Source organism: Triturus cristatus, chromosome 4_2, assembly GCF_964204655.1.
Source record: "Triturus cristatus chromosome 4_2, aTriCri1.1, whole genome shotgun sequence".
Taxonomy (NCBI): domain Eukaryota; kingdom Metazoa; phylum Chordata; class Amphibia; order Caudata; family Salamandridae; genus Triturus; species Triturus cristatus.
This window is the reverse complement of record NC_140586.1, coordinates 437,350,265-437,375,968: the sequence shown is the minus strand read 5'-3', so window position 1 is coordinate 437,375,968 and position 25,704 is coordinate 437,350,265. Positions and strand designations below refer to the sequence as shown.

General features: G+C 45.5%; 1 protein-coding gene across 3 annotated transcripts in view; it reads left to right on the top strand.

Annotated features, from left to right (window-relative positions):
* Nucleotides 1-25,704, top strand: part of PRKACB (protein kinase cAMP-activated catalytic subunit beta) — a 215,188-nt gene that overhangs the window by 94,320 nt on the left and 95,164 nt on the right. For all 3 annotated transcript variants that reach the window (XM_085601938.1, XM_085601937.1, XM_085601939.1), the window contains exons 3-4: nt 12,706-12,834; nt 22,111-22,209. In XM_085601938.1, coding sequence (XP_085458064.1) covers nt 12,706-12,834; nt 22,111-22,209 — 228 coding nt within the window. The remainder of the gene's footprint in view (nt 1-12,705; nt 12,835-22,110; nt 22,210-25,704) is intronic.

Sequence of the window (25,704 nt, the reverse complement as noted above, 5' to 3'; positions counted from 1 at the left end):
TGATCTCGGAGGCATCGGATCGGAATGGGGGGAGGCGGACTCTCTGAGTTCTGCCGGAGAGGAAGGAGGTGGTCCAGTTCAGGGCCTTGTCTCGGATCCCTGCGTCGTGGAAGGCGCGTGCGTAGTGTGCGGTGGCAGACGGTGTCGAATGCGGCAGGGAGGTCCAGGAGGATGAGGGCCGCCGTCTTGCCGTTGTCCAGCAGGATCCTGATGTCGTGTGTGGCGGCGATGAGGGCGGTCTCGGTGCTATGGTTGCTGCGGGATCCTGACTGGGACGGGTCCAGGATGTTGTTGTCTTCGAGGTGCTGGGTGAGCTGGGTGTTTACTACCTTTTAGATGACCTTTGCTGGGAACGGAAGCAGGGAGATGGGGCGGAAGTTCTTAATGTCGCTCGGGTCCGCTTTGGGTTTCTTCAGCAGGGCGTTGATCTCTGCGTGCTTCCAGTTCTCAGGGAAGGTGGTGGTCTCGAAGGAGAGGTTGATGATTTTGTGCAGGTGGGGTGCGATGGAATTGCCGGCTTTGTTGAAGATGTGGTGCGGGAGAGGGTCGGATGGGGAACCGGAGTGGATTGTTCCCATGGTCTTGATTGTGTCCTCGATGCTCACGTTGGCCCAGGTTTTCAGGGTGTCGTGGGCGGTGGGGTGCGGTGGGTTTGGTGTGGTCGGCCGGGGTCTGAAGCTGTCATGGATGTCGGTGATTTTCCGGTGGAAGAAGGTGGCGAGGGGTTCGCACAAGGCTTGCGATGGTGGGATGTCGTTGGCGTTGGAGCTGGGGTTGGAGAGTTCCTTCACGATGGTGAAGAGCTCCTTGCTGTTGTGTGTGTTGTTGTCAAGGCGGTCTTTGAAGGAGGTTCTTTTGGCGGTCCTGATGAGGTGGTGGTGGTTGCGGATGGCGTCTTTGTGGGCAGTGCGGCTGTCTGGTGTCTTGTCGCTGTACCATATGTTTTCCAGTTTCCGGCAGGTGCGTTTGGAGTCGAGGAGTTCTGGGGTGAACCAGCGTACTCTTCTGCTGGTGTCTCTGCAGGTGGGGTTTTTCAGCGGGGCGACTGTGTTGGCGCAGTCGTTCATCCAGCGTTCGAGGGCGAGTGCACCTTCATCTGGGTTGGTGGGGTTCGTCGGAGGGTTGAGTGCGAGGCTTGTCTGTAGTTGTTCTTCATTGACTTTGCCCCAGCAGCGGCGGGGGGGTCTGTAGGGTGCGGTGGTGTGTGGGGTGTTTTCGGAAGGAGAAGTGGATGCAGTTGTGGTCTGTCCAGGTGAGTTCGGAGGCGTGGCTGAAGGTGACGTGGGGGCTGGAGGAGAAGATGGCGTCTAGCGTGTGGCCGGCGATGTGGGTCGGCGTCGTGACAAGCTGTTTTAGTCCGAGGTTGGCAAGATTGTCGACCAGGGTGGAGGAGTTGCTGTCGTTGTTGTTCTCCCGGTGATAGTTAAGGTCTCCGAGGAGGATGTAGTCGGTGGAGGTCAGCGCGTGCGTGCTGATGAGGTCGGCGATGGAGTCGCAGAATTGAGGCCGGGGTCCTGACGGTCTGTAGACGAGGGTGCCTCTTACGGTGGTCTTTGGGTCTGTGTGGATCTGGAAGTGCATGTGTTCGGCGGTGCTGAGGGTGTCGTTGGTGTTTGTTGAGATCCTAATGGTGTTTTTGTGGATGATGGCGATTCATCCTCCGGCCCTGTTGGTACGGTCTCTGCGGGTGATCTTGTACCCGTCTGGGATGGCTATGGCGATGTCTGGCGAGGAGGCTTTGTTCATCCAGGTCTCGGTCAGGAAGGCGACGTCCGGTGTCGAGTAGGTCCCAGAGTTCGATGGCGTGTTTGTGTGCGGAGCGGGTGTTTATCAGGATGCATCTAAGCTGGTTGGCTTCCGTTGTGGTGGGTGCTTTGGCGCTTTCGTGGCAGGAGAAGCTGCAGTTCCGGCAGGTGAAGGGGCCGTGGGTGCACCTCGGGCGGCCTTGCAGCAGGTGTGGGTCCTTCCTGGGTTGAGAGCGATTAGGGTTTTGGCGTCGTAGCGGAGGCAGTCCTCGTGGCTGCTGCGGGGGCCAAGGGTTCTGGCGCTGGGCGCGGTCCAGGCACGGCAGGGCGCAGACGGGCTTGCCTTAGGCGTACCAGCATCGCGTGTCCGCTGCGTGGCCGCCGCCATATATGGGGAGGTGGGGAGGGAGGAGCAGCTGGGAGGCGAGGGACGGGTGTGACGAATGAGTGCGGAGGGGACGGGGCCTTAGGGGAGGCAGCGGCGGGGACAGGGGACCGGAGACCGGCGCGGGGCACAGAAGAGCAAAAGGGGTACAAATCAGGGTCACAGAGGCCCAAAAGTCAGCGCAAGGGTACGAAGGACGGCGAGGGGTACAGAGGCAAAAAAACAAGGATGAGGCGCAGGTGGAAGCCTGCGGGTGGTGGAGGGCCTCGAATTCTCCGGCGGCAGCAGCGACAGTGACAGCGGGGGTGCAGGCGAAGCTGCAGCAGGGGGGGAACGACCTACCAGAAGGTCAAGGGTCGCTCTCCTCACCGCGCAGCAGCCGCCATATATGGGGAGGGGGGGAGGGAGGAGCAGCTGGGAGGCGGGAGGCGAGGAACGGGTGTGACGAATGGGCGCGGAGGGGGCGGGGCCGCAGGGGAGGCGGGGACGGGGGACCGGAGACCGGCACAGGGCACAGAAGAGCAAAAGGGGTACAAATCAGGGTCACAGAGGCACAAAAGTCAGCGCAAGGGTACGAAGGATGGCGAGGGGTACAGAATAAAAGGGGCGCAGAGCGGCGAGCGGGGGGCACACACAGTTACAGGCACAAAATCAAGGGTCACAGAGGCAAAAAAATAGCACAATGGTAAAGGTACAGAGCAGAGCGGCGAGAGGGGGGCAGGGGGCACAGACAGATGCAGCAACAAAGCAACAGGCAGCAAGTGGGAACGAACCTAAGGCCACCACTGGCCACCAGGGATGAGGCGCAGGTGGAAGCCTGCAGGTGGTGGAGGGCCTCGAATTCTCCGGCGACAGTGACAGCGGGGGTGCAGGCGGAGCTGCAGCGGGGGGGAGCGACCTACCAGAAGGTCAAGGGTCGCAACAGAGCAGATTGGACAAATGCACCTTCCCCAAGGTGGCTGTTCCCGAGCTCCTCTCTCGGGAGGTGCCGACTGGTGGACTTGAGAGCGCCCCCTCCGAGCTCACCTTGAAGGATGTCATGGAGGCGATAGCCGGGGTGAGAACATCTGTGGAACAGAGAACAGATGCGATTACGGTTGAAATGACTCATTAGGGCAGACCTTACCAAAATGAGTGAGTAGGTCCAACAACTTGAGGTGACCTCTACTAGCCTGGTTGAAGATGTCTTGCAGCTCCAAACTGAAATCAAAGACTTTAAAACCTTCAGAAAATACGCAGAGGACAAGCTAGATGATTATGCGGGATGCACCAGGCCTAACAATGTGCGGATTATCGGAGTGCCGGGGAAAGTGGAAGGGCAGGCGCCTGACCTATTTGTCGAGGACCTCATACTTAATCACTTACACCCCAAGGGACTGTCGGTGTTTTTTGTGGTGGAGCAGTCCCACAGGGTCCTTGGCGAGGGGGGGGCGGGGCACCAGAGGCCCCTCCTCGCCCCTTACTGGCCAGGTTGCTTAAGTTCTGGGACCCGGATGTAATCCTACAAGAGCGCCAGGGTGGCACCACGTCTCAAATATGAAAACGCAACTGTCTCTTTCTTCCCAGACTTTACACAGGCCGTGCAGAAACAGAGGCAATCCTTCCTTGCTATCAAAGGCGGCTCAGAGAAAAAGGCCTGAAGTATGCCATGCTCTTCCCAACTTGGTTGTGGGTTGAGGCAGATGGAAAGACCTGGTTTTTCGATCGCTCTGAGGATGTGGCAGACTGGCTGGAGGGATGGAGAGATGCGAAGGAACATAATGGCCGCTGACCCTGCACTGATGTGGAACTTTGACCTTGGGGCAGACCTTACCTGATGACCTTGTGTACCAGCTGCCCTGTGTCCAGGGCTGACTCGAGAGAGACATGTGGGCGGCCCAACTGCCCGAAGGTACATTGGCTTGCCGAGGCATAGCATATTTTCCTGACTTCAGAGACAAGGGCGACTGTCCCGCACGGGAACTAACTCTGGTTTGTTTCGAGAATAGTGGTTGGGAGGGGGGATGGAGTGCCTTTCCCCTCATTTAGCTACCTTTAGTTTTAGGGTTGGGCGCCAGCCACTCTGCAAAGTTGATCTCATGGGTAGTTTTAGACCCAGTGTGCAGGGGAGCAGGGAGGGAGATGGTTGGAGTTTGGGTTGGGGGGGGGATTTCGTTTGATAAGGTTCAATCGGCAGCACCGAACATGAGGGCGTTCACAGGCACGACCACACTTGACAGTTTTTATGGCTTCGCAGTGGGATAAGTGTTTTGCACTATTGAGCTGGAATGTTAATGGGCTTCGTGATAAGGTGAAGCACAACTTAGTCCTCCAGTACCTCAGGCGCCATTCCCCAGAGGTGGTCTTCCTCCAGGAGACACACCTGGTTGGTAATACATGCACAGCACTAAATAGATGGGGATATAGGTTGGTAGCCCACTCTGGTTTCACTTCAGGGTCCAGGGGGGTGGGTCTCCTGATTAAAAACTCCTTTCCCTTCTCCACGCAATCAACGCGCGCTGATGAATGGGGCAGATACGCCGTAGTTACGGGGCAATGGGAGGGTAACACACTTACCTTAATGTCGGTTTATGTCCCACCCGGACTGCAGAACCAAACCTTCACTGATCTGGGGACCCAGCTGCTCTCACTTCCTGAGGGTCTCTTACTAGTGGGAGGGGATTTCAACGCGATAGTCTCTGGCTCCCTGTCTCGGCCCCTTGTCCCGCTGGCTCCCGGACTTCCTAGAGGCCCTCGGCCTCTCGGATGTGTGGAGGTCGCTTCATCCAAACAGCATCCAACCTACTTATTTTTCGGGGGCGCATCACAGCTTCTCTCGCATTGACTACCTCCTAACCCCAGCTTCTCAAACAATGCACATCCGTGAGATTCGACATTTAGCACGGGGTATATCTGACCACTCCCCGATATGGGCCAATTTGGTCCTGGGAAACGTACGGTGGGTACGATCGTGCCTATCCGCTCCTGCTTCGTCCGCAAACTCTTGGTCCGCTAAGGGCTCTTGCTCGCCATAGATCACTATTTTCAGGAGAATCAGGGCTCTGTCGACTCCCCCCAAATATTGTGAGAGGCTTTCAAATTGGTAATTAGAGGACAGGCCCTCTAACTGTTCGCAGGAGTTAAAAAGGAAAAACAAAACGATCTTGAAGATATAGAGGACAGTTCGTCCCATTGAGGAAATGTGTCCAGAAACAACTCGCCTTCTACAATTGAAAAGAGACGAATATAGAAGTGGTGCCACTGACAGGGCTAGTACCTTGGAGAGTTAGAGAGACGGTAGGGTGTATGAATGGGGTGATTAAGCTGGTAAACTTCTGTCCTGGCTGGACAAGAAGGAACGGGCCAATATGTTAGTCCCGGATTTGATGGATGAGACAGGCGGAGTGATCACGGACCCCCTTGAGATCGTCCATGAGTTCGCCACGCACTATAACGGGATTGCCCACTGTATCTACCTCAGGTGGAGGGCTTTAGCTTTAGGAACACTTGCTATTGTTACAGCCTCAAAGGCTGGCACTGGGGTGACGACAGTGATGCATTTCCACTTAGCAAGTGGCCACTCTTTAAGAATGGCCGTCCTCACTGCAGTCAGTATTTTTTCAGTGGATGGAAAATGCATTCCCGCACTGGAATATAATTGCAATCTATATGTAGTGGGCACTGTCTCACCTTTGTTAAAGGTGACCTCGATGAAGCCAATGACACCTGTAATGACACAGATGACCATGTTTGTTGTGTTGACACGTGTATACAAGTGTCGTGTTGCAAGCAAATCAGACTGTAAGGATCTGAATATGCCTGTGTGTACTGATGTCCAATGAGAACTAGAAAAATCAGTGTGAACTTATTCCTACAATGATTTAATGCCCTGTGCAAAATCAGGTATATATGTTCTGTCAAAATAAGGAGTGTTTGGAGGCTGCAAAATAGCATATTTCTCTAGGAAGTTTGGTGCTAGGTGTTTGCCTTCATGTGAAAGTTCATATCTCAAAAATAGGACACATACATATGCTATATTAGATTTCTTAAACTTGAATTTATAGCCATAATCAGTGAATCCCAGGATTATGTGTTCCTATCTGCCAAATGTGTGTTAACTCATCTCTGTGAGGTAGCTATCATCTACATAGGACAATGCATCTGGGTCAATATCTTGTAGAATTGACACTATGAGGGCAGCAAACAGTCCAGGACTGTTTTATGCACCATAGTGATTTTGACAAACTAGGCTGAAAACCGAGTGGCGAGAAGACTGCCCAGTCTCTGCTTTCAGGTGCTATATTTTGGCAGAAAAATGTCCAAGGTTGTTTTATATTTCTTTACAGACTATGGGCCAGATGTACGACCCGCCAATTAGCGAGTCGCAAATTGCGTCACATTTGTGACTCGCAATTAGCGACTCGCTAATTGGGATACACAACAGTGTCTGGAACATTGTTTGCAATTCCCAATGGGGCCGCAAATTTCAAACCTCATGCATATTAATGAGGCTGTCGCAATTTGTGACCCCATTGGGAATGGCTGGCACTCCCAGGGACGGTGGCCTGCTGTGCTGGAGTCAGCAGACCTCCATGTCTGGGGCTGCTTTTAAATAAAGCAGTTTAAAAAAAAAAAATGCAACCCATTTTACTTAAAGGAAAACGGGATGCATTTAAAACATAAAAATGAAACTTTTCAGTTTAATTTGTCAGAGGAACCACTTCCTGTCCTTAAAAAATACTTTTGCATGCATTCACAAAGGGGAAGGGGTCCCCAGGGGACCCCTTCCCGTTTGCGAGTGCTTTATCACCCTTCTGAGAAGGGTGGTAAACTGCAAGTGTTTTGCGACCGCAATTGCCCTTTGCAAAACATTCATACATACTTTTTGGAGTCGCTATTAGGAAGGGACGCCCTTGGAATGCCCCTTCCTAATAACGAGTTCCTAATCCTATTTTGCGAGTCGGAAAATAGGATTAGTAAATGGACCACCCGTTTTTTGTGGGTGCAAACGGGTCTAAAACCTATTTGCGTCCGCAAAAAAGTCGTACATCTGGCCCCTATATTATTTGTAAGTGGCGTACTCTGTATTGCAAATGTGCGTGCATCACTATTTAAATATCCGTAGTCTAAGACTATGTTATATGAATGATCCGGTTTCAGAACAAGCAAAAGAAGATTATTCATTTGAGAGACGCAGGGTTCAGCTATTCTCCGGTACTCCAACTGGGAGAGTATTTCTCTAAGAGATGTTTTAGCATTCAGTTTTATTGGGCATTGTGGTTGCACTTGTGGCTCAATCGTATGGGTATCACATGACAAGGAGAGTCCTTATCCCAGTCAACATGATTGCGATATAAAGCAGTGGCTAGTGCAAGATCCCATTCAGCTGCATAGGCTTGTTTGACATAGTCACAGATAAGCGCAAGAAAGAAAGAAGTTAGACATCCTCACCTTGTGGGGATGTTTGGTCAAATTATGGAGGGCCAATCGACCTCTACTAAAAGAATGTTGTATGATAATGTTCTGTTTTCCTAGAATATTACTCTAATGGTGCGCGGCACATCCTCCTCAATCTGTATATCCAAAATATATTATCTTTTGGCCGAATACACTGCATTTGATTTTTTGTGTAATTCCCCAAAGAAAGTGCTTATAGCCACTGCTGTCATTCTTTGTGTATGACCAGTTTTGACGTTATAGATAACTCCTTGGTGATCACTGTGACCTGTGGGATGATTGACAAGTTAGTGTGAAAAAGTATCCAACTTACTGACTGATATGGTCTAAAACTGTGAGGCATTGATCAGTAAGTAAGCAAGTCTTTATTGTCCAATTAATAAAAATCATTACAATCGTTGAGAATAAAAGCAACAAGCTTCTTAAAAGCAAGTCATCAAGAGGAATTTTTGAACAGATGCATTGCAAATTGTAGATAATTCAGCGATGACATGCTGTACTGGACCATTGAAATCAGATTAAACATCATAAAAGTAATATTTTGTTCATTTCATTATGTCACAACTCTATACAATAATAAGACCTTCCATGCACCAATCTTAGCTGCCGTGCCCAGCCCTGTAATTACCTTTGTGGACGCATATCATGTATAATAATGATAAATAATAACTTAATCTATAAAGTGTTTCTACTCAAAGCTTAACAGTGTTTTATTAGGATCATATGCGAGGATACCTACGTTTCAGAACACATTTCTGAAACTATCCATAGGGGGACTCATTGATTTAAAATGTCTACATGCCTTCGTTCTTAAATTTTTTTGTTTTTTTAAGAGCGAGTTAATATTAGAATCATCTGACTAAATTTGGGTCGATCATCCAGCTTTAATATCTAGTCGTAATGAGCCATACTAATTGCAAACAGTAAGGTTTTACCTTAACTGACACCGGTGCAATACTAATACAACAATGTTATTAATAACAACCATTTATTATTCCTGTAACACAGGCAAAACATCTGCCTGGGGCTGTTTTTTCTCAGTTATCAGGATGAACTTAAAGGGGTTTGTTAAAGCGGAGGTATGTTCTAAGCACCACAATATATTTGCTTGGTGGCACGTTCTCACTCCTATTTCCTTAAAAATAGGTTTTAACAATGTTTGCCTCTCTTGTCGCAATCTAGGGCAAATGCATACAACTGCATATACATACAACATGCAGTAGCGTTTCATTGCAACATCCACATAATCTACAATTTTGCGTTTGCCAATTTTGGACCCATCTCATTAAACTGAGCTGCAGTACACCTAAGATCTAAAATGTCAGTGAACACAATATAGACATACTTTACCTTGATCAGTACTCTGCACTGAATGCCAAATAAAAATCTTCCTGTAGAGTGAACCATCAGATACTTTGAACATGGGAGCAGTACTTGGAGAATCCGATGCGTTTTGCTGGGATCGGCATAATATGATTTGCTACTGTTTAACTCAAGCAGAAGGATTGTATAACACGCATTTGCAATGCAATAGGCCTTTCATTTGCGAGAGTCTAAGCTACTGGCATTGTAATGACTGCCTTTTATTTATATGCTTTGAAAACCTGTAAGCGATGCATAAGCACACACTTAGTACTTGTAGCCCTTGCTTGCGAGAACCAAGGCTGGGAGTAAAAGAGGCGCAGTTGCTGCCAGCCTTGGTTCACGTAAGCAATGACTGTAAGCACAGAGTGCATGTTTACTCACCGCTTGCTGATTTTCAAATCACATAAATAAAAGGCAAATGTGAAACCTGTTGTATTGCAAATACTTGTTGACCTCAGAGACTGAGGCAGCAACACCCATAGGAAGTAGGGCACCGTGACGCCAGGCCATGTATTACAAAATGAGGAGCGGGCAGCTTTAGCCAAAACAGACATTGGTCTTTAAATGCACAGTAAATGCGGCAAGATAAGAGCAAAATTTACAGCCCTGTTTACAATAGAACTCTGTAAACCACAAGCACTGGTCTCGAGTGCTCCAGCTTAAAGAAATAAATAGTGCTCTCAAGCTCTGAGTAACACCACATTTAACAGGGCCAGCCCTTGAAAGTGGGCGGTACTTTTAAAGTCTGTATCCTGAATACAGCATTTCTCGCAGACATGGCTAGACCAAATAACTGAAAATGAAAATAAAAAATCTCTGTACAAATGTCATTTGGCCATCATTGTAATTTTGTCGAATACTGGTTTCCCATGTTGGTAATGTGGGTTTCTATGCAATTGAAGACCTGTCTTTGAGCGAAACAGGCTTGTATTCTTTTCATATAAGTATTTAGTCTTTTCTAGCTATTCCCATAATTTGGCTGCTATAAATGCAGCCTTTTCATCCGGATCGAACTGTGGTGACACGCAGACAACTGAAGCAGCAGCAACACATGCAAAGCGCCACAGAAAGATTACACCATTTTTAATATGCTTTTTTGAATCTATTGAGTATAGTCTACATTCATGTCCCTCTACATTATGCAGAGCGTTTTGATGACCTGAAATGCTACTTTACATTTCGTACAGAACTTTTCGGCATAGCTCTATGCGTCTATAGGTTATACCAGCGAGGCACATTCTTTAGTGTCTTCTCTAAGGACACTTTGTGATCTAGGGTCTATCTCCTTAATGCATGGCTTAAAAGTAAGAAAACGTTATGTAGGCACTTAATCAATGATCAAATCATTCTCAGTGACCCAACCTTGCTATCCTCCCATCTGTAGCCAGGAATTTTAACTGTAATGCATATCAGTGTTTACTCATAAATAAAGAGGTCATGTGTGAATAGTAAAAAATACAACTCAAACCAGGGTGCATGCGATTGCCACTCTTGCATCTTTTCGCATTTTTGGGATCGTTCACTTGGTGATTTTGTTTCTACAAACTTTGATTGAAAGGAGCCAAGGACTAAAAGTGTAAATGACTAATGAGTATGCAAGTTCTTTTTCAGTCCTGAATTGTTTAATCGTCAGTTAAGCCGTTAGCCCTTTTGTTGCGTAAGACTTTGATTATTAGTGCCCCAGAGGTTATATGATTTCTATCACAAATGGTAAAATCTGATATCCTGGGGTTTGCAGTCATACTGGTGTGATACTTATCTTAAGTTACACATATTTCCCATCTAATTGAGAATAACATGTAGATGTTTGTCCTTTCTGCATGAGATATGCATGTGTCAATATTAACTGGGCGTTTTCCCCTCTTAAATTTCTGCAGGTTTTATCTGTCCAATTTAATATTTGGGTGCTGACTTCGTACTAAATCTGGCATCAGTAGTAATGGCGATCCCTGTGCAAACAGATGTTACTAAAAAAACAAGAAAAACGAGACACCTGTAATGGAGGCCTAAGGCTTCCTCCATGGTCTTTTTGATATTTTGTAATTTTTACCTGGTATTAGTCATTCAGTGTGATATGAGTGATGAGGTCAATGTTTACCTTCGCTGCCAGTGAGGGTGTTGGCCTAACCCTGTGCATTGCATGAGATATAGTACCATTTTTAGGTGTTGCCTAGGCAGCGCTTGCGCTATCTCTTCGAGACATGCTGTATTCAGGATATGGGCATAAAGCTCGGCCCACTTTCGGCCCATCTTTTTAATTGGCTCCTGTCCTTTGTAAATGGTGGCTTTTTATTGGTCAATAGGCTTAGTAGTCCCTCCTTAGTACCGCCTTGTCTCTTCTTGTAACCTCCCATGAAGACACCTCCTGTTACATGTGTTGTTACTCCCTAGGTTGTTTTAATTACTGCCTCAAGGCACTATTTTCTTAAAAGGCTTCAGGCAGGTCACACACTTGGTCCTAAACTAGGCTGGCAGTGGTTACTTCACTCACTAGAACATCTCACATTTATATGAGACCATCTATAACTGTGCCTTCATCAGCTCCACACAGAATGAAACCTAATCCAAAATTAATGTAATAATTCTTATGTCACATTTCAAAGCTACTAATTGCATATATGGACATAGCTATTTGAATTTACTCTTAGTAGTGTTTTGCATGCAATGCATTATGGGTAGGGTGGATTTACCATATCTTCTACAGAGTGCAGTACCATATGTGACCAAAAGAGGTCCCCTTTTGGCCACATATGGTACTGAACCCTGCAACATGGCTAGGTAAAAAACATTCCCATATATAATGCCAATAACTTCAACTTTGTAGACATGCAGTGCTGGTGCCTTGCTCGCTAGGGACCTCTAGGAGCAGCTTGCGGTACTGCACCGAGACATGCAGTGCTGGTGCCTTGCTCATTAGGGACCTCTAGGATCAGCTTGCTGTACTGCACCTAGACATGCAGTGCTGGTGCCTTGTTAACAAGGGACCTCCAGGAGCAGCTTGTGGTACTGCACTGAGACATACAATGCTGGTTCCTGGCTCACTATGCAAGCATTTGCAATGCATTAGGTCTCGCATCACTGAAAGTATGAGTTATTGGCATTGCATTATTATTTGCAACGCCAACACCTGAAACTATCATTAATGCGAGACCTATTGTATTGCAAATGCTTGTTAGGTCAGTGATGGAGTTAATATCGCAAGTGAGGGGCCTCTGGCCAATGTAAGCTTGAAATGATCTGTAAGGGCATCTCACAGGCTATTGACCCATGTAGTGTTTAGAACAGGGTTTGGTGTGCAGTGCACCTGCCAAACGCAATATTTTTATTTGGTCCAAGGGTGTAAGTAATCTTCATTAGATATTTGACATGCAGTTCTAGGCAGAGTAATGTAGTCCCCGACCTTTGGCTATCTGTTGAATTTCTAGCTGTGTGTAGAGAAAACAGGCCTACACTGTGTATTCTAATGATAAGAATTTAACCAAAATTGGATTACCTATTGAGCATTGATCCTCCTTTTTGGTATTCGGGCATCAACTGGGGTGATTGCACCAGTTTTTAATCTGTAGGTAAACATAATTATCTAAAACATCTTTTTGGAATGTCAGTAATTCATAGAGGATTATGATAGTTAGGTTTACAGACAAGCTTCTCATCAGTAAACCCTAGTTACAGAAATGGAACTTCAAGTTAAGGAGTAAATGTATTTTGTTTGCTTTTCACCTTCTAAATGTTAAATGTCAAATCCGTGTCTAAAACAATTCTGTTTGCCTTTAGAATACTGCAAGCCTAGATGATTTTGAACGACAAAAGACCCTAGGGACGGGTTCTTTCGGCAGAGTGATGCTGGTGAAACATAAAGGTGCAGACCAGTTTTATGCAATGAAGATACTGGATAAACAGAAGGTCGGCCTTTGCGTTTGGTGTAGTGGAATGTTTAGTTTGGTGCTCTAGTTTCTTCAAAACATGTGTAACATAATATATATATTTATTTTTAATACAAGAGCACTAAAATGTGATCTTTTGCAGTGTAACCTAGTGAACAATTTATTGCAAGTTCAGTAGTAATATATGGTGATGCCTTTTTCACATCTCATGTCATGTTAATGTCTTTATGCTGGTATAGAAAAATTGGTGAAAATGTGAAAGGATTTCAGTATATGGGGTGCACACCCTCTCTTTCTTTGACCATATATGTGAGTGCATCTCTTAATCTGTATTGCATGTAGCTTATGAATTTGTTCTCTCACCTATAAAGTTGGCACTCTTCAGTAAAAGTAAATAATTAATTTGTAATTATTTTCTCAGTATTTGCAGCACAACTCTATCAGTGCACTTCATGGTGAATAAAATGGGTGTTGTATGAATCTAAGTATTCCTGTCCTCCTAGACATTTTTTTAAAGTCTTTATTCAGATTTATCCTTAATACAATGCAGGAAGAAAAAAAATATGCATTCCAATTTCTATGGAGTCCCGTCCCCCCAGTGCTGATCCATCGCTCCTAAAAAGAAATTCATTTCATCAGAGATTATAACAAAAAAAACATGTAACTTGAAAATTGCCCATGAAATTGAATATAAAACCCCAACATTCTTGGCCGTCCCTGAAATAAACAGAAAAGGGAAGCTTGTAACCATCCACGATATACTTCCAAGTCAGTGACCCTGTTCATTACTCTTGTGAGGCCAGTTCAGTAGGAGAGCCCAAATTGCTAGCCCTTTAGATTTTGCCTTACCCCTTCTAGAGTATATTGCCATTCTAGCCTATATACAGCTAGAAATCTTCCTAACCACTGTCGACAAGTTGGGGGAGCAGGCAAAGTCTAAACATCGTCATGGCAATATAAAAAAATCTGAATCTGACTTGAAAATAAAGGACATACCACCCGAGTACAATCAATTGTGACGACAAATCAATTTTCCTCCCAAGCATGGTTTCCAAACTAATACTAACATGCTGTTTCTAAGTGTCTAAAACAGGGCAGGAGGCAAATATATGAACGCTATCAGCAGCTTGATAACTGCACCGCTGGCAGGTTGAACCTGCCTCCCTACCCCATTTAGCAATCTTAGCCGGTGTGATGTAAAGATTAAACCATGTTTTAAAACACTGAAGATTAGCCGCAATATATGATGTCTGGGCCAAAAACAATGAGTCTTCAGCTTCCCCCAATCCAACCTGTAAAAGTTCCTGCCACCGATCAGAATGTTTGGTCAAATCATCAGGTATCAACTCATTCAACATTTTATATATCCCACCTAATGTGGTTGAGCCGCTAGGTAACACCTCCATCAAGCTCACCCTAGAAAAACCACAGGAACTAACTAACTAAAAAATCTCTTATCTGAAGATATTTAAAAAACTGTCTATTACCCAGCTCAAATCTGTCCCTAATGTCATCAAACAGTAATACCCCTGTCTCATCTATGACATCACCTAATATCCTCACACCCTTGTCGTACCAATATCTCATGTGCTCGTCATTTAAGACATTTGGGAGGGAGTTATTACTATATATTGGAGTATAAGCGTTAATACGTCCCAGACCTAATTTTTTCTGAACCGATGTCCAAACTTTAAATGCACAAATTAAGGTTTTAAACTTCACCCTTTTAAATTAATTAAATTCTTTGTGGTGCAAAAAACATCCCAAAGCCTCTTCACCTAATATCAGCTCAAAAATTGACGTTGAGGTACCCATCTGTGTCATGTCCAACTCCCCGCTAAGTAAAATTCCCATTTTATGTAAATCTGAGGCCCAGTGATAAAGTTGAATATTGGGTACTGCCCATCCACCTCTGTCTCTTGACAACGTTAAGAATTTAAGCACTCTTCGAGGGCAACAATTAGCCAAAATGAACCTAGAGAACATCTGATTCATAGCATTAAACCATGTACTACAGATGGTCAAGGGAATCGCCCTAAAAAGATATAAAATCTTTGGTAGAAAAAGCATCTTAATAAAATTGCATCTCCCCACCATCGTAAGTTTAAGGTTCTCAAGTCGGTTAAATTCATTTTTAAACTTGGAGAGTAATGGGTTCAAATTAATTTCTGTAATCTTAGACACATCTGCCGTTACTTCCACTCCCAGATATACTGCTTTCTGTACCACTCGTGGATCATTCAACTGGAGCCCCTTGCCAACCAGACCGTGGGTCTTATTTTGATTAAGGCGGTAACCAGAAATCTTCGCAAAAGTATCAGATTCATTTTCAATCTCTTCTAATACATCCATGGGATTCGAGGTGATAATTGCAAGATCATCGGCATATCTTAGTGCTCCCCACATTGCTTCCTACTCCTAAAATCCGATTATTATACTCCATCTTCCTAACTAGCGGATCAATATATAATGCAAACAATAGAGGGGAGCACGGACATCCCGGTCGGGTCCCCCTGCTGATCAAAACAGGATCCGACATCTCACCCATTATTGATATTCCAGCCACCAAGTTATACATTATTTCAATAGCCATAATGAAACGTTCCCCTAGCCCTCTGCTCCTTAAAGTTGCCCACAAAAAGGACCAGGAGACCCTATCAAAGGCTTTCTCCGCATCTAGCAGGATAAGCCCGATAGGGTCCCCGGTGATACCTGCAGCATCAAAAAGAGCAATAACCCGTTGAATGTGGTCTATTGTACTGCATCCTGGAACAAATCCATGCCGAGTTGGGGAAACCAGTTTCCTAATAACAGTCGCCAATCGTTTAGCCAAAATCTTGGCATATACCTTAACGTCGCTATTTATTAATGTGATAGGACGATGAGACCCCATCTCTTTGACCGGCTGGCCTTTCTTGGGGAATACAGTAATATTGGCTGACCTCCAGCAATCAGGAGCTCCTCGCCCAGCCTGAGCTTCCAGAAACACATCTTTCATCAATTCCTGTATGGAGGGAGCAAAGATTGTATAGAATTCCCCCGAAATGGAGTCTGTTCCTACCGCCTTCCCATTACCAGCGAACTAATTGTGCCTTGAATTTCATCCACCGTAATAGGTACCTCTAACACCTCAATTTGTTCTATTGACAATTTCTGACATGAAATCCCAGCTATGAAGTTCTGAATTGCTTCCTCCTCATCCCTAATTTCTTCCGTATAGAGTTTCTGGTAGAAGCGTCGAAAGGCGGCCCGTATTTCCAAAGGTTCAGTGACTAAACCTACCTCCGTATCCCCTTTTTCTTGTATCCCCCCCTTGTGTTATCTGCTGTATAGTACGAAGTGCTAGCAGGTGTCCCAATCGCTCGTTACATTAATACATTTTGGAATGCCAAGCGCAGTATTTTCCAGCTGCCTTATTTGCTGACAAATCCAGAATTGTGGATTTTGCCAAAGCCACCTTTAATTGTGCCTGCTCTAATTCCCCATTATTTGTAAGTGCCTGTACCATCTGGGTTTCGGCGTCACTTAGTCTTCTATATTGTTCCTGAAGATAGACCTTTTCATTCACCTGCGAAGACCATCCATATCCTAATGTTTCCCCTCTTATCCCAGATTTTAATGCATCCCATACTGTCTCTAACCGCGCACTACCCTATTCCCAGTTATAAATCTAGGAATCAAATCCCTCATATGTTTAATATATTATTCCTCATAAAGACATGCTCTGTTGAAGGTCCAGCGAGATAGTCTGATTCATATTGTGGAAATCTAAATGTTTTCTTGCGAGCCATAAGAGCGACGCCTCTTGTACGTGTTCCCTGTGATGTGGCAGAGATCAACTGATATCCAGCAAGTTCTGCCGTTTCCTGTCGGCCAGCCTCTATATGCGTCTCTTGCAAACATACTATGTCTGCCTTCCAATATTGAATATCTTCATTGACTCTTCGTGTTTTTAAGGGGGTTATTCAGACCACAAATGTTAACAGAGGCAGTTCTCAATTTACCCAAAGCCATTTATGATACAGGAAAAATCCAATCTGTTCCTAATCCCTGATACCATTAACTCAATGTTAGCCTGCTGGATCAGCCCCACTTCAGATCCCCCCACACCCCCCTCGCCCCAAAGCAACCCTCCACCCCCCTCCCTAGACAAAAAAGGTCAGAAGACCCTGGTGATGCCCCCGGTTTAGTACTGCACCCCACTGCCACCCATACAGCTCCACCCAAAGGAAAAAAAAGAGAGATAAAACTGCTTATTTACACAGATTCATCCAAACTCAATCTAATCACCTCTCAGGTTCCAACTGGTTTCTGGTATCAGAAATCTCTCGTAGATAATCTTGTGCTTGTATCTCTGGTGAGAATACTCTGGTGGTTCCCCCTATATATAATTTTAAGTCAAGCCAGACTTAATAAATAAGCCTCACACCCTATCTTTTGAAAAGGCGTAATCATTTGTTGAAGCCTCCACTTTCTTTCCACCGTAGTATGGCAGAAATCCGGCTTGACAAAGAAGGTGTGCCCTTCTTCCGAGCGTCGTGCTTCTGGCCAGGCTTTATCCAATACTGCCTGTCACAGGAGAAAATTCCCCAAAAATATTAGTATGGCCCTGGGCCTGCCCCTTCCTATTTCTGAGTATAAGTGGGAAGCGATGAAAACGCTGGACCTCCGTCTGCCAATCCCAATGTGCACAACACAAAGGCTCTAATGTCTTTCCCTTCTGCATTTTCCGGTATACCCAGAAGTCTCAAGTTATTGCGCCTTTGGCGATTTTCAAAATCTTCAAGTTTTGCCATGACATCCATCATTCGAGATTCATTTGCTGTGGCTTGATTATCAAAACTCTCAGTTCCGGCCTCCAGTACTAGTATTCGCTCTTCCAAAGCAGAAGTTCTCTCTGCAATCTCTGTACATGCCTTGTTCACTTTCCTAATAGCATCTTGAAGTTTTTTTTGCTGCAAGATATGCCCTCTTGTTCTCCTGTCTGGCTTCCCCCTGTATCTGTTTGATCATAGAATAGATTAAGCTCATTGAAGGGGAGGAATCCATCTAAATCTTAGGTTCACCGAGCAGCTATTTACCCCTTGTATGATATCCTCTCCCTCAGGACCACCATCCTCCGTAAAGAATTGCGAGGTTGAATATTTCCATTTTAATTGACTAGCGTGACTCTGGTCTGATTTTGAGAACCTGGCATCAAACTCTTTCCCATCTTTGTTTTGCGATCTTCTATTTTTTTTTTGGGGGGGGGGGCACTTTTGAGTGCTAGGATTACAAGATGAGCTGTCTGACTCCAGTTCTGAGTTAGCCAACTCAGATGCTCCCCCCACCACTGAGATTGGATAGTTCTGAATGCTCATTAAGAGAAAAAAAATGTCACCACATTCTGGGGTCTCACCAGATTTACCGTGAGCCTGTAGAAACTTATAGCCATTTAATAAGCTATCTTACCCTGTTTCTTTGCCAAATTAGTCTCAGCACCTTCTATACAGCCATGTAAGAGCTCAACAGACCCCAAAGTTGCAAGCCTCGTACTCACATTGTCCACAAGTGGAGGGCTAGAATTATCCACAGCCGGTATAAGCAAAGTCTCACCGTCAACACTGGCAGGAGTATCTCCCTGCTCCTCCACCATGCCCCAACCAGCAAACATCCCTGGGATCACCCGCTGTTTCGCAGGTCCCGCCTCACTAAGATGCTGTCCTTTGGTTTTGGTTTTCCCTGCCTCCAACTCGCTGTTTCCAGTTACGGGAGCAGCATCTCCAGCCTTCCTTCCAGTCAGTGTCTTCCGCTGGGCTAAAGGACCATGGGGATTCCCCGCCGCCCCAGCCCCCATTGCACTGCCCTCTGCCCGGTCCCGGTGGGGCTTCACTTGTTTTGGAGGCATACCGAAAAGCCGTAGGCGGTGTCCCCCGCCACATCATCCAAGCAAACACCCTCAGTACAGCGTGAACCAGCAGGTGACTGAAACCGGCAATTCTTCACTTTGATGTCCTTTCTCACGGCTACCTCAGGTCCTCCACAATCCAAGGGGTAACCATCAAGATAGTTTCAAGCCATTTCCGAACAGTTTTAAGCAGCTTCCAGATAAGCCATGGAACGGTCGATGGGTGGCTACTTGCAACACTTACACAGCTGCCATCTTGTCTTCCACCGCCATCTTCCCCTCCTGGACATTTCTGATGGTTTCAATGTGGGTTTTTCTAGTTTTTTATATAGTTCTTGCATCTAATGCCCCATAACACTGTGTTTTGTAGGTCCAAAATCTGATCAATATTGTTTTTGAGCACTGGCCGCTTGCCTGAGCGAGGACATAATAATAATACCGAAGCTTATAAAGCACGACAGCTACCCCAAGCAGGGGTGTCCCGGCGCTAGAACATCAGGTAACCATAACGTCAGAGAGGGTAAAGAGCAACCTCTCATTATTAATCTGTCCTAAAAAGCCACGTCTTCAAAGCCTTGCGAAAACAGGATTCTGAGTTCGCCTGCCGTAGATGACGAGGCAGGGCATTCCACAATGAGGCCGTTCTGACTGTGAAAGTTCTACCGCCCATGCGGGATTTCACAAAGCGAGAAGAGCGCAGCAATTTATGGGAATTAGATCGTAGCGCACGGTTTTGCTTATAGGGACCCAGTCTATCTTTCAAATATCTCGGGCATTTTCCGTTCAAAGCCCGATATGCCAAAGTCATGTCCTTGAATATGATTCTTTTCTCCACTGGTAGCCAGTGGAGCTTCTGAAGGTGCGGAGAGACATGGTGTTGAAATGGTATACGACAAACAAGTCTTGCAGCCGCATTCTGTATCATCTGAAGGCGGTGAATGGCATGTTTGGGAAGGCCAAGATACAGGCCATTGGCTTAGTCCAGCCTAGATGTGACTATGGCATGAAATACTATTTTACGGCAGTCTTCCGGTAAAAGGTGCAACATTTTCCGTACATTTTTTAATTTACTAAAACAGATTGCAGAGACCTGCTGTATTTGGGCTAGGAAAGAGAGGTCAGACTCCCATCTCCCCCCCCAAATTTCGAATGCATTTGGCGGGGGAAGGTGGTGGGCCCATTTCTGGCGGCCACCATAAATCTGCATCAGGGACTGAGCCCTGCCCGAAAAACAGAACTTCAGTCTTCCCCGCATTGAGCTTTAATTTATTCGAATTCATCCATAAAGATATGTCGCGCAAGCAACCTTTAAAATACTTAAAAGCCTCTACCGTCTGCTCCTTAAATGAGAAAACCAACTGGGTGTCGTCAGCGTAGGAAATCGCTTTCACCCCCCAGTTGGCAATCAAAGAGAATAGCGGGGCTAGGTAGAGATTAAAGAGTAGGGGGCTCAGGGCTGAGCCCTGAGGGACGCTGCACCAGAGCTGTTTTGGATGGGATTCATATGCCCACTCAGATAGGATGTCAGCCAGGTCAGAACCTTCGCCCCAAAGCCCACACCTTGTAGTCTCTGGACCAGTATGGAATGGTCCACGGTGTCAAAAGCCGCAGACAGATCCAGGAGCACCAACAGAGCTGATGCTCCTGAATCCAGCGACCATCTTACCGACTCTGCTACTTCTAGGAGAGCGGTCTCCGTTCTAAACCCGGCCCGAAAACCCGATTGTGTGTGCAAGGCACCACTCTGCTCAATAAAAGTGGTCAGTTGGCGCTGAACCAATTTCTCCAGCATTTTTCCTGGGGCAGAAAGTAAAGAAATGGGACTAAGGTTGCTAAGATCATCTGGATCCCCATTTGGTTTCTTTCTCAGAGGGAGAAGTGTCGCATGTTTCCATTTATCAGGAAAGATGCCCGTATCCAGAGAAGAGTTCCATATATGAAGTAGCGCGTCCATCAGGGAAAAGGACAATATCTTCCACAGTTTGGGCGGGCATGGATCATCAGGAGCGCCTGAGCGGCATTTCTGGATTAAATCTAGAGCATCCTGAGGTAATATTGGAGTGAAATTGATAAGCACAGGTGCCTCCGCCGCGATCGGGGATGTGTCTGCTGCCATAGTTGCCTCAGATGGCACAAAGGAGTCGTAAACCTTTAAAATTTCATTTTCAAAGTGACTAGCAATTTTTTCACACAAGGCTAGGGATGGTATTACTTTGGTCTCTAACGCCTTGGGATTGAAAAAGGATTGAACTACTTTAAAAACCTCACTACAGGAATGGTCTGCGTTCTGAATGCGGGTCACGATATAGTCCCTCCTGGCTATTTTTATGTCTTTATGGAAATCTTTTAATGCTTTTTTGTAGGATGCCTTGGATAAGTCACTATAACTCAATCTCCACTGGCGTTCCAGTCTTTTTCACTTACTTTTTGTTTCTTTAAGGGCATAAGAAAACCAAGGGGCAGTGGGGGACAGTCTAGTAGATTTCACTACTCTAACCGGCGCAACTGAGTCTACTGCAGTAGCAATCCATTGATGTATGGAGGCTGCGTCTGCATTGGAGTCAGGGGATAAGCAGGGGTGAGTGTCCTGCAAAACAGTGCTTAATACGGCTTCGTTCAGGTTTTTCCAATTTCTCTTTGAATAAAGCGAGTTCCCTTAGCTTGCCCCCAGTTGGGCAAAGTAAACCCAAAAGGGATCAGATAATGATCTGACCAAGTCAGAGGGACCGGAGTCTCTATATCAATAGCAGAGAGGTTGGAAAAAACCAGACCTGTTGTATGAGATTAGCGCCTGCTAAGGACGATATCAATTATCAGCTATCAAGACAAAGGTCTTTGGGCACACCAGGGAGGACTTGTTCTATAATTAAAATATATCAATAAATATTACACAGTGGTGCCAACTCTCATTGTGCGGGTTGCATTGTTGAGAAAATTCTCCAGGTTCAGTCATGTGTCTAGGGATATTCTTAAGGTGAGGAATCTGAGCCTAGATAGGGTATGCACCATAAAGAGCATTGCCAGAGGTAAGTAACTTCTTCGTCTCCACATGATAGTGTCCCTCCTTCCTCTATGCATTACAACCTTGTGCAATCTCTCTTTCACAAGTCTGTGTCACTGTATGAAAGAGGATTCAATGGTTTGTGTACCTTAAGAATGCCTATAATTGTATGGATGTTGCATGAAGTTTTGCTCTCTATGTAACGTCTACTGTACCATGGTACATAGGCAACATTTGCCACTTGTGAGGAAATGTGTCTGTCGTCTTTGAAATGTCCTCTTAGAGCCTTGGTGTGCCCTAAAATGCATATTGTACATTTTAAAATTGTTCTTCTAGTTCTTTCTTTGAAATGTTTGTGGTTGATGTTGAGCGAGTCACTTTAACCATGTCTTCCTGTCTTCCTGTAGGTTGTAAAACTGAAACAAATAGAACACACACTGAATGAAAAAAGAATATTGCAAGCAGTGAATTTTCCTTTTCTTGTACGTTTGGAGTATTCGTTTAAGGTAAACCATATTTTTCTATGGGCATATGTATTTTTGTGGAGCTGTTCTCCGGTAAAATTATCTTTTCTCAGTAATTTCACTGTTTGATTATAAATGTATTAAACTCATTTTTGTGTTTGCGCTTGAATGAAATATCGAAAATAACACATCTTCAGCAAGAGAATGATATACACCAAAATCACAACACATATCACAGCACAAAAGAGGGCATATTAAATGATGTCTTTAATTGGCAGTTCATTTTGAATTTATGTAGGTGAAGGGGTCAGGACTGTTTATTGAGAGGTCTACTAGCTTATAGGTTGTTGCTCTCTTAAGCTGCTTGACCATATACAGAAACATTTTGCTTATGTGCATGTGGAATTTATATGTAATGGGGAAGAGCTGACCATAGATGTCACTTAGATGGTTTTTTTTGTTGTTTCTTTTTGGTTTTTAACACTAAGTAAAGCTGCGCCTACTTTTCAGTTGTATAATGCCACTATTATATATAGCTGTCCACATCGATTCATGTGCTGCATTCATTTTGAACATATTTAGAGTATCAGCTTGACTGCACAACACGTGTACAGTATGCTACACTGTAGTATATTTGTATGTATCTGGCCCTTTTATTCCAGTTTCTTCAGGCACTGCTCCCAATATTCTGATTTTTCGGAAGCTGGAGCGAACCCTGCCGAAGGAAGAGAATTTGATGAGGTCATGCGCCTCTTTTTGGATGCTATGACCCCTCCAGCCTTTGGGTCCTGCGGAGTCTGGGTGTGCTCTTATCGGGTTTCATGCTGGCACACCTGGCGCCGATGCCCCCTGTGGATCCAGAACAGTGTCGGTCCTGCCACTGTGACCTTCTCTGCCACCGATGATCTTGGCTACGTCAGCCTCATTCTGATTCCCGACGACCCGGAGCCGGTATCGCTTCGAATGATGCCATGCCCCCGCACAGGCAGGACCTACTGGTCCTAGGTCATTTACTGAGCCTTATTCTGAAGGGATAGGAGTTGGAGATCTTTGAGGAGGGGTCACTGGACTCTTTACAAAACCAACCTGGACTGGTATAAGGAATTTGGTGAGGCCAGTGAACTGGATAATTCTCCAGATACTGGCATGATTTCTTCCCCTACCGTGGCCAAGGCGGGGGAAGCGTCTTAAGCTATGGTGGTGCGAAGGACGACTGAGGTCCTTGGCCTTCAGCTTCCTTCAATGACGGTCAAGTCCAACATCTGGACGGACGTACTACAGCCGGGAGTTTCTTCATCGGAACCCTAACTCCTGTTTAATGAACCCCTCATTGATGTCCTACTGGGAACCTGGTCCAAGCTCATCACAGGGTTCCTGTGAATAGGACGATTGGCCGCTGCCACCACCTTGCTCCAGGTGACCGAAATTTCCTCACTGCCAACCCTACCCCAGAGAGCTTGGTGCTCCAGGCATCTACGTCTCAAGGCTCATTCCCTTTCGCTCCCCCGGATATGGAATCCAAGAGGCTGGGTAGTTGGGGAGGGGACAGACAGTGTAAATCGGGTCCAGTTACAGCCCTAGCCTTTGAACCCAGCCAGGTGGAAGGATTAAGGACCGATGTAAGGGGAGGGACAGTCTGGAAATGAACCATCCTAAAGGAGAGCTTAGCCAGCTCTTTTGTCTCTGCTGGAAAATCAGCCATGATGAATTGTGGATAAAGGGTGCTCTCTGTGAAAATATAGTGCCACACTTTGGAGGATGTGGCCATACCCTGGGGTGTTTCCTTGCACCTCATTGGACAGGAGTGCCTTCTAGCTTGCCCAGGAGACTTTGAATAAGTATCTGAGAGGGGCAGATAAATTGCTGTTGGATTTTTGTTTGGTGTGTCTTAATTGGTGTTTTTAAATGTTTACATACTTGTCTTTGAAGTTAAGCCTGCCTGCTCACAGCCAAGCTACCACGGGTTGTGCATGGAAATATTTTTCTAAGAGCTATTCAGAGCCCTAAACTCGGTTAGTGGCCTTATTGCCAGTGGAAGATATACATTTGCCACTACTAATAATCCACTTTCCAACACCTATCATGGAAGGTATCTTCTCATGTTTGTTTCTGTAATATGCGACAGATAAGAGGTGGTGTTCAACTCATTTTTTTCTGTCTTTATTGATTTTCCAAATAACAAACATTTTAACAGTAATACGCTGCTGTGAATTACATTGACAATCAGTGATGTCTACATAATGACATGGAAGCATAATCAACATAAGATACAAAAAGAAATTTAAAACCTGGATTGACTAAATAAATGAGTCAAATTGTAGAGGGGTGCATATGGAGGAGACATTGATAGGGCTATATGAATGGAAAGGAGGAGTGAGTGTTAAGATGTGGTATCGGCCCCAGAGTGTGAAGGTACTCGCGCAGTGGCTGCCAGAAATCTCTGGGGCTGGAGGAGGGCGTAATCTTTAATGACATTATCGCAAAATGACATGCTTTTAAGCCAATCGGAGAAGGAGGGGGCTTTACTGTTGCCTCAGTGGAGCGCTATCTCACGCTTGGCTAAAAGAAAAGCCATAGAAACAAAGCAAAGCAAGGGGTGTAGTATATCTCTGGTAAACCATAAAAGTGCAGGGAGGGGGATCAGGGCAAAGCACTATATCAGTCATAGCAGTGACATGTGTAAAGACAGAGGCCCAGTATGCTGATATCACTGGACAGTTCCACGTTAAATGTGCAAAATCTGGCCCTGAGGCATGGCATTTAGTACACAGGTCTGGTCTAGTAAGATCAAATTTAGCAATGCCGGATGGTGCGTTATAGATGCAGTGTATGAATTTAAAGTGTAATAATTCATGCCTGTGGTTCGTCGAGATGATTTGAATCTGTGAGGAACTTTATGACCATATCTTGTCTGTGAGAGTGGTTCCCAGTTCCTCCACCCATATCCTCTGCACCCTTGTGGTGATTTCTGGTTTGAGGTTTGTGCACATGCGGTAGTCGTAAGACCAGGCGGTCACCATCCACATTGGACACTTCTAGCATTGCGTTCAACTTATTCTAGAGCACCACCTAGTCAATCATTTCAGATAGTATGTCTAGGGGGGATTCCAGTGGGTTTTAACAGCCTACATCTTTGTGTGTCTTAGACGTGTCATCCAGTGGTAAAATAATACCTGACTCAAGCCCTACAACTAATTTGCATCTGCTACTTCCTATATATAATGAGGTAGACCAGATTCCCAGTCACATTCTTTCCTCCTCTACCATCCCATACAGCCCTCCTTGTGGATAGTCTTTTCACAGTTGCCTTCACTACACCTCTGCTGGGAAGCAATGCCAGTGTGCAACAAAATTCCACTCTTCCACTTGATTATCTAGCGTCTGGGTTTTTATCACTTGTTCAATCAAATATTACAGTTCTTAAGACAGCTACTAACAAATCTACTAGAAGACAGGATGTAAGACAAATGGTTCAGGTTCTCCCATTTTGTACTTCAAAAAATACCAGAATTCTTTCTTTTGCGTATTGGCGCATGT